The following is a 13,436-nucleotide window of genomic DNA, read 5'->3' on the forward strand; positions in this document are numbered from 1 at the left end:
TCTATCCACACACTTAATTCAGCAAAGACATATAGGTATATGTTGCCCGATTGAAAAAAAAAAATAGAATAGAAAGGAAAAACCTTACAGGACAGCGGGAGCTGTCATTTGATAGTTTGCGTCCAGTCTGTCAGGCTCCTTTACGGAGAGCGAGACCAAACAGCGGAACCCGGATGTTTCCCAAATATACGCTTCCTGTTTTTTTCCGCTTTTTAAACCAGGAAGATGGATTCGCTGTCGAACAAATGGATTGTTAATTTGGTAGTTGGCTTGTTTTTCGTTGGTAAGTTATAGTTAAACGCTGTTGAACTTCTGTCTCAACACATTTGTTAATGACCAAAGTGTGTTTTCCTTTCGACTGGTTAGCTTGATGGACTTCTTTGTGGTTAAGCTAGCTGAATGCTAGGCTAGTTAGCATTAGCAACAGCTGCCCAGCTTTCATTTAATCTGAGTAACATATACATATATTTTCCTAAACAAGTTCTACAATCAAGGATCGTGAGTTATTGATTCATGTTTGAAACATCATGAAAATGTTAAATTACTTTGTATTTATTTAATAAGTGTTAATGTTGACTTATTTAAGTCAGTCAGAGATGGGCTCATCCTCCAAGAGGAGTAACTCAGCATCAGCGTGACAGCTCGTGATTTCCCCGCAGCGGCCGGCCAGAGCTCCAGGAATTAAGTGCTACAGCACTGTACTATATATATATTACTTAATGGTATTACACATAAAGTAGTTAATAAATTAGTTTATGTTTTTCTTGGCATGGGTGATTTGATTGTGAGGAAAAAACTAAAACAAAGCAGAAACAGGTCAGCCAAGTTAATTAATATGTGCAAAGGTTTTATCCGCAGTAAGGACTTTTCTAAAGGATGTCCTAAATAGTCTTTATTTATTATTTAACTTAAAACCATTTATAGTGTAAAACAAAAATGAAATGATGAATTACTGGTGTGACTTTTTTTTAATACATTGAATTCAACTAATTAAGCTGTATGCTTTAAAGATCCATCCCAGATTTTTTTCAGGACTTTATGGAGCTATATCATATGTTAAAAGGTTTTTCTTGTTCCTGAAGATTCTCCTTTAGACTTTGGCTGTATGCTTGGGTTGTTGTGGTACTTCAAAATTAATTTATGACTGACCACATATCTTTTAGATCAGGGGTAGCCAACGTTGGTCCTCGAGGGCACCAATCCGGCAGGTTTTCCAGATTTCCCCGCTCCAGCACACCTGACTCAAATTAAATGGATCCAACAGCCTATAACGATCTCCACAATGACTCGTTAGTTTAAGTCAGGTGTGTTGGGGCACGGAAATCTGGAAAACCTGCCGGATTGGTGCCCTCGAGGACCAACGTTGGCTACCCCTGATGGTACTATATTAGAGACAAAAATCTGAGGAGCAGAAACGTCTCGCTTCTGTTTTTTAGTCTAGAAATTCGTAGCAGCATTAAATTACCCATCTATTTTTTTCAATATACGGTGTATAATGTATATAAAGAGAGAATATCATCTATAGCTTTGTATTAGATTTTATTTGAAAGCTATTTCTTAATACAAAATTTATCAAATGTAGAACAGAACATTTTCATAACACAGCTGGGTTTTTTTTAGACTTTTTAAAACAAACAAAAAACCTAGATATCTCATGAAATTCTCAAACACTGCAATACTATATGTATAAAATTATAGAGAACTAAAAACTTTATTTTCTCCCATTTCTCATCTTATGTTATAGGAAATGCCTGACCAGGCCTTTTAGAGAACCTCTTCTTTTTGTCACTTTTTGAGGATTAAACAGTACGACAAATTCTTATAAAAAGAGTTTCATTGTGATATGTAATGCCTGGAAAACAAAGTTTGATGACATTATTATAAAGAGATGTTAATGGTGAAAAATACAGCAGCTTAAAAGTGGAGAGATTTAAAGAATGTCCGTCTTTTGTTAATGGATCAACAAGTTTAATATGATTTACATCCACCATATTTCAAGATGCTTTAAAAATGTGCTTTTAAAAAATGGCAAAGCTGGCAAAAAAAAAAGATGATGCTAAAAGTTTTGATAATCAATTCCACTTGTGAAAGATAAAGAATAACACTATCATTTTTTGCTCTACTAATTATTAGTGTTTGTCCTAAATGCCCCAACATGAATTTCCTCTCTTGTGCATAGTTTACAGCAGTTTAATTATTTTTTTTCCTTGCAGGTGTCAGCTGTACTTCAGTGGAACAGAAGATTTACGTCCATCTCAATTACACTATCCCGTGCGTGCGATTGCTTAATGCTACACATCAAATAGGCTGTCAGTGTGAGTATAAAAAAAACTTCCAAGTAATCCAAATATGTTCATAATGCCTATGTTCTTAAATAATTTGTTTTGGTTTCTTTTCTGTCAGACAATCTGTCACATACACCTGACATGTTTTGACAGTAACCCCTCCGTCTTCATCAGAGGTGTTACTAAATGGAGAGTGACATACTTAAATAAAGATGGAAGTGTTACCATTGTAAAATGTCAGTTATGTGTGACAGAGTATGTGTCTGATAGAAAAGAAACCAAAAATTCTTTTAAAACTAAAGTTTTCTCCTAAACTGCCTTAGTTTTAGTAAGTAAAACTATTTACTGTAGTGTGTGGTGTATTAAATGCTTAAAACCAGTGTTTTCTGTGTGGCTGCTCTTGGCAGTTTATGTTGAAAACACATTTTTGCAGCTGTCATGGTTAGGAAGGGGTTTCTAAAGATGAAAGTACAGAATAAAACAAGCATTCCTGCGATGAATATCTGAGGATCTAAAGCTGTTAGAGTGCCTGCATGTTCTTAAACTACAAAAGCCTCACCAGCAGCAGCAGCAGCAGCTGTTTCTGCTGCTACAGAATATAAAACCTTTCCAGTAACAGAGACCCTCCTGGGGCTTTTTATTAAATAGCTGTCATGTTGTGTCATCAGTGCCATTTAATTTTCTCCTTTGGATTTTAGCCTCTTTGTCAGGAGATGTGGGTGTACTTCATTTGCTGGAGTCAGAGGCCAACCTAGACTGGGTCCTGAAGACTGGTCCAAACCCTCCTTATATGGTCATCCTGGAGTCCACGCTCTTTACAAAGTACAGTTGATGTCTTTCACCTTACAATAGAAATACAGTAACTCTTGATTAGAGTAAATCTCGCTTTCTGTCTTAGGTTATTTTTTTATGTATTGTTAAAACAATGTAAATAAATAAATTATTACCAGCAGTAGTAGCTCAAGGAGAATTACTTTAATTTCTGGAGTATTTTCTTTGTATGTAAAGAGAGAAATGGAGGCCAAATCATATTAAGCTGTCTGTTACAGAAATATATCCCTTAAATTTGACACATCCTACATGTCTAGCCTTCAGGAAAGAAACTTGAACCACTTTTCAAAAGGGTTTAACTCATTTCTGACCTGCTTTTTACCTGCATCATCTAATCTGCCCCGTGCCGACCGTCTGCCTGTCAGGTCCATCATGACGAAGCTGAAAAACGGCTCCAGCAGAGTGGCTGGCGTTGTTGTTGTGGCGCCAAGCACAAATCCACCGGAGGGCTTCTCTCCACATACCACCTGTCCCAACGAGAACACAGGTGGGTGGGGAGTTTCATGCTAAGGCTTGTTGTGAAGCACAGCACAAGTTAGAGAAATAAATTAAAGTGTGGTGATTGTTGGAGGGCACAGCGCCTGAAATCACTTGTCGTAGCAACAGCATGCTATTAAAATATGTAATATTTAAGTCATAGTCTTTCATTTAAACTTGAAAAGGACCAAAGTCACAAAAAAATACATTTTATTGACTCCTGTAATGTCGACTGTATTATAAGACCATATATTACTAAACCATATCATGTAAGGAGTTGTTGGTGAAGTTTTAGGATGTTCAAATGTGTTATGTTTTGATGTCTCATTAAAGATTAAAAGTAGCCCCACAGTTACGTCAGTCATAATCTTTGTTTATAGCATTATTTGATTTGCATGATGTTAGAGAGATTTCCACACTTAATAAGACCCCCATCTAATGGTATTGCTGTGGATTCAGGTGTGTATTCAGAGAGCTACGACCCAGCCCTGGCTCACTGTAACACAACAGTGTGGAACCCGCTGGGAAACGGTCTGTCCTACGAGGAGTATGACTTTCCCATCTTCTCCCTAAAAGACGATAATGACACGCAACTTATACGACAGGTAAAAGTTACAGCAGATATATAATCTTCTATTTAATCTAATATTTTTGTTCATGCAGAAAATAATACCTTAGTTTAAATCACATTTAAACTTTACATGTATTTTTCTAGAGGCATGAAAGACCATTATTTTTAGAAGTATATGGAATTTGGAGGTGTATTTTTTTTTGTCTGCCTTTGATTGAAATTGGGGTAGATGACTGAACTGACAGTTTCAGGTTTGATCCCCGTGGCAGCTACTGTATGAAACTAAACCCAGACAGTAGTTACAGTTTTACTGCACTCAACCCTGCCAATGTGCCCCTGAGCAAGACCACCATGCCCAGCTGTATATGCTCCAACTTGTTCAAAAGAACTCAAAATATTTCAGCTACTATGATGTAATTGTGGTTGCTTTTCTACATTTATAGTGTTACATGGACCATAACCGCGCTGCGGATAACAGCAGCAGTCCTCCGTACCCTCTGTGCGCCATGCAGCTGTACTCCCACATGTCCGCTGTCACTGACACGGCCACTTGCATGAGGAGGAATGACATTAACTTCAGCCTTACCCCAGGTATTTACACCCATAAGGAAAGATCAGAACCCAACAGGTTAATGCTTCATTTAACTTTCAATCTGTAACTGGAAAAATAAAAAAAGCTGAATGTTTGCTCCTCTTTCTCGATCTCCTGTTAGAGATGGTATGCGACCCACTGGGGGACTTAAATATTTGGGCCTCAACCAAACCTCTGAACAACACAGAAAAGGGCCATAAGATGGGGGAGAGTGTGGTCATCGCTGCGGCAAGAGTGAGTTTGATACCCTCACTCATCTTCTAAGTAAAAACTAAGTAGATCTTAACCAATGTTCCTTTACAGTTTAACATGTGTTATTTATCAGCTGATACTCATGTGAAAGACATATGTGCATTGATAAGATTAAGATGAAGATGTCTTGTGATGCATGTCAGGTGATATTGCAGTCACAACTACTGCTGCGAAATTTTCCCACTTGTAGTTGCCACCAACAGAAAGTTCAATTGAAACTAAATCCTGGTTTATTCTTATTTCTGATTGGCTCAAAACATTTGATTAGTGAAATCAGTGAATACAATGCCCCCCTCTTTAGATTCTTCTGAAATGAGTACATTTTTTGACATGTAATCGCTGTACTAAATGGTTAGTTAAAATGAAAAAGCTGTCCAAAAACAAATTATTCCTGTCTAAAGACCCTCTTCTCCTGCTCTCTCTGCAGCTGGACAGCAGATCTTTTTTCTTTGACATTGCTCCAGGAGCAGAGAGCGCAGTCTCAGGCATCGTCACACTGCTGGCGGCTGCACATGCTCTGCGCAACGCCACCCAGGAGGCTCTACTTACCCGCAACATCATGTACACTTTGTTCCAAGGGGTCAGTTCGCTCTGCAGCAGTTTTAAATGAACATGCAGGTTTTTATCAAGTTTTCTGTATGCCACTATTATTCATTTTCAAAGTGCTTTTTTTTTTCTTTTTAACACAGGAAACCTTTGACTACATCGGTAGTTCGAGGATGGTGTACGACATGGAGAATAACCAGTTTGCTGTGGACCTGGACAATGTTCACTCAGTGCTGGAGGTTGGACAGGTATGCCTCTGCAAATCATCATCCAGCACAAAGTATTAGATTTTAAGTTTAATACTCAGTCTAAAATGTATAAAACTTCTTTGAATTTTGTTCTACTTAAAATGCTAAAATACATTTTCAGCTTATTTAAATTCAATCTTGGTACTACTTGTAATTTTAACACTGTTAGAGGAAATCTTTGTTTTTAACACTTTTTACTACTATCACATTTTCGCTGTACAAAACAGTCTGACATTTACACCCATTAGACAATAAAGTAAATTTAACTTGTAGCTTCGAAAAAAAACTTTATATCTAAATGTTCATTTAATGCTTTAAACACACCAGTACAAAATTAATTGTACTAATTCTTTGTACTTGTCTTTCTTATTATTTGACTTAATAAATGTGTGGTGTATAAGTCATTACGGTTATTTGACTTTTCTCATTCAAGGTGGGATTCAATGCCGACTCCAAGCTCTGGCTTCACTCCGATCCTGTTTCTAGGAGGAACAGCAGCGTCCAAGAGGAGGTTTGTTTCTGCTCTCCTTAGACATACACTTTTCTACCATTACAAGACACAACAATCAATGGTAAAGAAACTGGGAATGAAAATCTGTTGCCATTGTAGCACATTATTGCTTGCTAAGAAAGGAGCATTCCACAAACACTGTTTCTAAATCATTCAGATCGAATGTCTCCATTGAGGAATTGCTTTAAATGTGAATATTATTTAAAAGTGTTCCTCTAAAATGTACCATAAATGTCACTGTCAATTAAAATATTACTTTCTCAGCCTCTGAAGAAATTATGAATATGAAATGAAAACTATTTAAAAGGTTAAACCTTCAGCTTTTATCGTAAATTGACTTTGACATTATGTTTATCAGTATTAAACAGACAGAGATTGCCTGTGCGTCTTCAAAATTATCAGAAACACAATTTAAAGGGAAGGAAAAACTACACTACATAATCTACAAATACAGTCTAGCAGTTTCACCTCAGAAGAGGATTTCTGAACATAACTATTTGGCTGCAAATTGATAGTACTTTAATCAAATGGAAATCATGACAGATGGTTTACATTGAAAAACAAAAATAGAATATTTTAGTTCACATGTTGCTTCTTTCTTTGCAAATGATAATAAAGCTTCTAAAATCTTTCATTAAAGAAGAAACAAACATGAAGACAAACTAGAGCCCTGTGTTTGCGTCACTGCCTGACATTTAGATTGTAAATTCTCTTTAATGACCTGTTTCAGGTGAGGAGCCTCATCAACAACTTGCAGACAGCTTCCGAAGGTCTAAATGTTTCACTGGATGAACCCAGCGTCACCCAGCCGCTGCCTCCCTCATCTTTCCAGCGTTTCCTACGAGCTCGGCCAATCCCTGGTGTTGTTATTGAGAACCACCAGTCCAGTTTCACAAACAGGTGATTTGTGTTTTTATATATATATATATATATATATGCTTTTAAATGATTTGGTTTGAAAGAGTGTTGATCTGTTACTCTGTTTTGTCTGCAGGTACTATGAGAGCATGTTCGACAATGCTGAGTATCTGAACGTATCTTACCCACCGGACCTGACACCAGAGGAGCAGCTAGAGTTTGTTACAGACTCTGCAAAGGTATTTCTGATAATTCCTTGTGTTTAAACAAGTTATTAAGCTACTTCAGCCAAGTCAGCCCACAGCTTCTCATCACTGTGGTCTTTAGACATTTCAGCATACATCACACCACAGTGTAAAACTCACACAATTGTTTTGGCTTTTACCTCCCAATTTTTTTGCTTTTAAACTAAAAATAGACTAGTATTTTTTTTTCATTTAAATATTTTATACTTGTACTTTTGTTTGCTTTCATGAATTTATTTTGATTTGGTAAGTGTCTGATTTTAAAACTGCACAGATGCTGAGGTAGATATGTAAACCTTGAAAGGCTGTCCCTTGAGGACAGAAAGTTAGGAGACGAGGAATAAAGCAGTTAAGATCTTTGATTGAAAACTTGTGTGTAACATCTAAGCTCTTTCCTCTGCAGCCTGTCTATTTTACCATGGAGAACTTTAGCAGCAGCTCTGAAAATATGATTTACTTTTCTCTACGTGCATCTTTTAGGCTCTGACTAAGGTGGCGACCCTGGTGGCCCGAGCTCTGTACGTACAGGCTGGAGGAGAAAAAAGCCAGCTGAACAGCATTCAGGCCGACCAGCTGCTGGTGAGACTATTTATCTGTGAATCAATTCATTCAGCACTTTTCCACAGTTTTTATTTATTCATCTTTATATACATGTTTGTGAAAATCAAGCTTGTTAATTTTTCTCCAGTGTCTTTGAACTTGCTTTATAGTTTCTTATCAGCAATCAGATTAATTGTCAGTGACTATTTTTGATTCATTAATGATAGAAAAGTTGGACTGAGTCTATCTTAATTTTGTCTTAGGTTAGCCAGATGCTGTACAGTTTCCTCATTAGTTCAAATAACTCCTGGCTCCAGCAGCTAATAACCGCAGATTACAGCAACCATCTAGGTAAGTTAAATCTGTTTTGCTCAGAAGAACCAAAAATGCTGTATTTGCATATCTTGCATAAATACCTCTTGTTACAGTCCTAGTTTTATTAAACGAGACAAAGGAGCAGTCCTTATAATTAAAGAAGTGACTCTTATAAATTAGTTCTGGTTGATCCTCAGCTGAAAGGAGGATGTATGTGTGTTTTGTTTTTTATAAAAAATGACCTAACTTCGATTTGTTCCTTTTAGCTGACAGACCCACAAACTTCTATGTCGGTGTGGCACAGCAGTCCAGTGAATCGACTTATCTGGTCCAACACATCCTGGCCAACCTGACCGGCAGTGTCGTCAACATCACTAAAGAAGACTGCCAGAAGCAGAGAGAGGATGAGAATGACAACGAGAACAAACATGTAAGAATCACTTTATATCTAAAAGTTGCTTAGATTATATATATATATATATATATATATATATATATATATATATATATATATATATATATATATATATATATATATATATATATATATATATATATATATATATATATATATATATATATATATATATATCAGCAACCAGGTAGAAGCAGCCTGTCCTTGCTTAAATTGGGTCAACAAACTGACCAGGTCTACTTATGTTTTAACCTATTAAACAAAAAAAATGTACGTCTTGAAACAGCCAAGATACTCATAGCTTGATACGCATTGTTTACACAAAAGTACACATATAATTGACATAAAACAGTACATATGCAGTGTGTTTGTATGGTGTGGACAAACTAGAGACAACAACACACATTTTCATTCAAAATAAGGGACATAAAAATATCAGAAAAGACCATCACCAGCATTTGCATGCTACTGTCTCCAAATAATGAGCACAGTCTTTGAGTTTGATCCTTTTTTTTTTGTTCTCTCTAATCAAGCTGGAGAAGCATATTTAAATCCAGATGTGTCTGGGACTTTGTCAAAGCATTGTGCTTGATTCAGAAGTTTGCTGTATCATTTGCTGTCTTTGTTTACTTGTACCAATGAACAACTTAAACATATGTTTATAATAATGAAATACTTCCTAAAGTCTTTGAATTAAATGGAGATTCAGGACCAAAACTGATGTCAGAAAAAAAAAGAGTAAAATTATTTAGTTTACTGGCAAACCAAAGAAAGAAAGCCGGGATATCATCAGGTTTGAGACAATTAAAACAGTATTTGTTTGGTTTTTTGGCTTTACTGTTTACTTGACTTTTTTTTAATCTGCTAATTGACTTAATATACTCTAGAAAGTTTATTATTTAAAACTTAATTTGCACTAATGTGTTCATATCCACATTTGTTTGAAAATGTTTGAGTCAAAGGACACTGATATAAAAAATAAATAATAGTGTATTAATTCTCCTCCCTCAGATGTTCTCCTACTTATGGGTTCAAGGTGCAGCTCCTCCCAACAGCACGGATCGGGTGGGGTTCTGCGTTCGTTCCACAGTTCGTAACTCCAAAGCGCTGTCTCCAGCCTTTGAGCTGCGGGAGTACACCTCCAAAGATTACTCAACGTGGACAGAGTCGAGGTGGAAGAGCATCAAAGGACGCATATTCCTTGTGGCCAGTCACGAACTGGAGGTAAAAGAATAGACAAGTAGATGTATGCCAGGCTCACCCACACCTGGTGTCCTTGGTGCTTCATACAGGTCATCAAAACGCCAGTAAAACTATCCTGTAGGCCGCTTTTGTTTCTTGTATATTGTTCCTTAGTTTTTTAATAAGAAAGAATCTCTGTTAGTATTAACATATATTCAAATTAACCCTGTATTATTATGTTCCATATTCATACACCCACTTGTATGTCCTGGGGATTGTGTTTGTGTTTTCACTGCCAAACTGGCCTAAACTGGCCAAGAGTGTTTCCATAACAATGGCCCAAAAAAGGAGCACTCGCAGCAACCATAGAGTTGGCTAAATCTTGACAATGATGGATCTCGTTTCTCCAGCAAGCTTCAGGTCTCTACATGCTCATCCCGCATCTTGCTGAAGGAAACCCATCTTCGTTATCTCCCAGTTCAAAGCTGCTGTGTAGAATTTCAGTGAGTTTAGAGCTTCACTCAGATTAAACTGTTAGTTTAGGTTTTACTCTGTTTATCTTTGTGTAGCTGTAAAGTCAAATGTTTGATCTGTTTACTACCACAAGTAAACTGTATGGGATGTGAGAAAGGTCTATTTGACCTCACTTCTTCTGAAGATTTTTTCAGCTCACTTGCATCCAAACTTATTAAACACTGTTTTTATTTTCTAAAGCCAACTGTACAATACCTGCTCAGCACCAAGAGACAGATCCTTGCAGCTGTTTAAGAGATCTTGAATAGCACTTAATTTATTTACATAACACTGGTCTTTCTTTTTTTAATTCGTGGATGCTTGAAATGAGTTCTCTTTACTTTTTTAGGTAGTAGGTTTCTGGTTTATGTGCATTGAGAAGCAACAATAATATTTATAGTATTAAGAGCTCTTTATTGTTAGACTGCTGCATGTCAGCTTGTGGTCTTCATCAGGGTCCGTGTGTCATCTGGTTGCATTAACATTACATCGTTTTGCTGTTCAATCAGCACCCAGTGTTTGTAGTAAATGATGAGCGTAGGTTATGTCATAAGTAAGAAGGGGTAGATCATCAGAGATTTTTCAGGACCAGTTAGAGTATTTGCAGCCTTTTATTGTAAAAATGAAGGTCTCGCCAGAATTACTTTTAACACAAGTTTCAACAAGAATCTTGTAAAATATTTAAATGCCAGTTAAAATTTTGCACATATTCAGTCATTTTTAGCCAATATTTAATAAAGCTGTGAGTGGTGCCAGCCACTGATTGGCCAGTGTGATGTCAGAGTCTCCACTGCAGCTCCAAAGTCCAGCACACACAAGAAAACTTCCTTGTTCTCATTTTAAAAATGTGTGGGCACAGATGGTAAAAATCATAGACGCTTGGGGAACCATGTGCATGGATTACAAATTTGCAAGCACAGATTTACAGACTTGTTTTTTTTGCTGCCTTTTTCTTTTCATTTATTAATGATTATACTGTAACTGGTACATTTATGCTTGTCCTTTGTCTCACATGTGGCCAAAAAGTTATTTTGACCTTTAATTCATAAATGGAACCAGTCACTAACTAAAACCATGTCGGCATTAATCCAAACACTCCTGATATATTTGGAAAAGTAGCAAGCAGTTATATGGAAGACTAAAATGTTGCTGTTCCTCTTCCAGATGCTGACGCTCGGCGTGGGTGTCGGTGTGTTGCTAATGTCCTTCCTCCTGACTTATATCATCAGCTCAAAAGCTGACATACTCTTCAGCTCGGGAAGGGAACCCACCAGCGCCACCTACTGATCCACAGTCTCAGGCCAGCGACCACTACCATAACAATTACTGCTACTACTTCTTCTATCCCAACAAACATGGACAATTTCACTTAAAACACACCACGAGTAGGTACACAGAAAGGCTAGACTCAGCATCAGACGGTTTCTTTTAGGCAACGACTCCGCGTTTATGGACTCACTCATGTGAGGCGTTAAGACTGGATTGGCCCGGATGGATCTGGACTCATCAGGGTCAGAAAACACTGGTCAGGCAGCAGCTGGGCCCCTGTCAGTGCAAAAGATGTTTATATTTCTTTCATTTTAGATTTTTCTTTTCTCTTTTTATTGTTAAAGAATGTTTTGTTTACTGTGTCATGGGATAGGCACTAAACATTGAGCATTATTTTCTGTGTGTATGATTCTGAAAATGTAAGATAACTGAGTGAGCATTAGCAGTGGACTGCCTGATTTAGTGTGTACGAACAATTATGAAGGTGGGTGTGCGTGTGTGTGAAGTTTGTATGGGGATTGCAATGGTATGTGCAATACTGTAGCTGTCTTTGTTGTCAGTGTAGTAACTTATCAATCAATTCTAATGATAAACCTATTTCTGAGTCAGTGAACAAGTTAGGAAAATTTCAGTTTTTACATCTGGAAATGTGCAGTGAAATATTTTGATGCATTCTAGGTCCTGGGAATTTATCAAAAAATATGTTTTATCCCAGCAATGACTCATCACTTTCACTGATTGTGATATTTGAGTGGAAAAAATTTCCCAAGAGTCTGGCGTGGCTGACTTTTTTTTTCTACCAGCTACCAAAATCTTTAAAAGCAGTCAGAAAATCTTATATCTATATAAAAATTTGGAGTTAAAACACTGAATAAGCGCTGGTACTCTGGCTCTGCACTCTGGTTCTTTTTTTCACAGTGTAATGATAGTTTATGATGACACGCAAGGTTTTAATTCTGTTGATGGATGTGGATAAAATGTCTGGAAACAAAGAGCAGTTGTGATGCCTTGAAATAAACATTGCTTCTTTTTCCAAAGCTGTTTTTAAGTGTGGTTTTACATTTTTAAAAAAAAGTTGTACATTTTGACTTTTTGTTATAAATGCTAAAGAAAAAATCATCAGTTTGCCACATACTGTAACTCCACTAACTGTTTAACTTCTTTTGTGAAATATAATAGATAGTATTTATGTTTTTCCCTTTTCCTAGTATTTTATAGATTGATGAGCATCTAAAAGGTTTGTAAATGTAGAAAAGTGGTAGTTGAACTACCTGAAGCACCTGTTTTTTTTATTTCTTTTAATATATGATGTCACCATGAATGTGTACAATTTAGTACACTTTTAATTATTTTTATTCCTATTCTGGGTGTGTGCTATAGTCACTTCTAAGCTGGTTTAAATCTAAAACCAGTTTTGTTTTCCGCAAACAGACACATTATTAAGTCACTTTAAACATTTTTTACATGTTTGAAACCCATTAGTGTTTTCTGAATTCCTGTAGGAGACCACGTCGCAGGCAGACACCTTACAAATCCCATTGTTTCTCTTAATTGTTAGACATCAAACTACACTCATTTTTAGCACACAGTCCAGCCACAGCAGTGAAACCAAAACACATACAGTTCAAAGCTAAGCTAGCCCATTATAATGAAACTGGTATATAGATGTCATTATCTATCTATCATCTGTCTATCTATCTATCATCTATCTGTCTATCTATCTATCTATCATTGTCTGCTACACAAAGAAATAGTGGACACAGCTAGGTAGGCTACGTTGTCAGGG

At 36.7% G+C, this 13,436-nt stretch overlaps 1 protein-coding gene and 1 long non-coding RNA gene across 3 annotated transcripts; one reads left to right on the forward strand and one right to left on the reverse strand.

Annotated features, from left to right (window-relative positions):
- The first annotated feature begins 178 nt into the window (after window positions 1-178).
- Window positions 179-12,687, forward strand: ncstn (nicastrin). The gene is made up of 17 exons (XM_041993163.1): window positions 179-283; window positions 2,214-2,315; window positions 2,984-3,107; window positions 3,482-3,603; window positions 4,053-4,198; window positions 4,608-4,755; window positions 4,878-4,990; window positions 5,436-5,588; window positions 5,698-5,802; window positions 6,236-6,313; window positions 7,044-7,213; window positions 7,308-7,410; window positions 7,897-7,995; window positions 8,220-8,307; window positions 8,538-8,701; window positions 9,698-9,910; window positions 11,546-12,687. Exons 1-17 carry the CDS (start codon window positions 226-228, stop codon window positions 11,666-11,668), a joined length of 2,109 nt encoding a protein of 702 aa, XP_041849097.1. The 5' UTR covers window positions 179-225; the 3' UTR covers window positions 11,669-12,687.
- On the reverse strand, window positions 2,213-3,572 carry LOC121644944. 2 transcript variants are annotated; one of them, XR_006011338.1, is made up of 2 exons: window positions 3,439-3,572; window positions 2,213-3,127 (listed from the first exon to the last, which is right to left on the reverse strand). It is a non-coding gene; the product is annotated as an uncharacterized LOC121644944 (long non-coding RNA). The 2 variants fall into 2 exon arrangements; XR_006011339.1 differs by having other exon boundaries at window positions 3,428-3,572.
- Window positions 12,688-13,436: the final 749 nt, after the last annotated feature.

The sequence above is a fragment of the Melanotaenia boesemani genome, chromosome 8, assembly GCF_017639745.1.
Source record: "Melanotaenia boesemani isolate fMelBoe1 chromosome 8, fMelBoe1.pri, whole genome shotgun sequence".
In the NCBI taxonomy this organism is placed as follows: Eukaryota; Metazoa; Chordata; class Actinopteri; order Atheriniformes; family Melanotaeniidae; genus Melanotaenia; species Melanotaenia boesemani.

Coding starts and splice junctions, on each gene's coding strand:
- ncstn (XM_041993163.1), top strand. CDS start 226: ATGGATTCGCTGTCGAACAAATGGATTGTTAATTTGGTAGTTGGCTTG. Junction 2,316..2,983: donor ACATCAAATAGGCTGTCAGT/GTGAGTATAAAA, acceptor TTTGGATTTTAG/CCTCTTTGTCAGGAGATGTG. Junction 3,604..4,052: donor CTGTCCCAACGAGAACACAG/GTGGGTGGGGAG, acceptor CTGTGGATTCAG/GTGTGTATTCAGAGAGCTAC.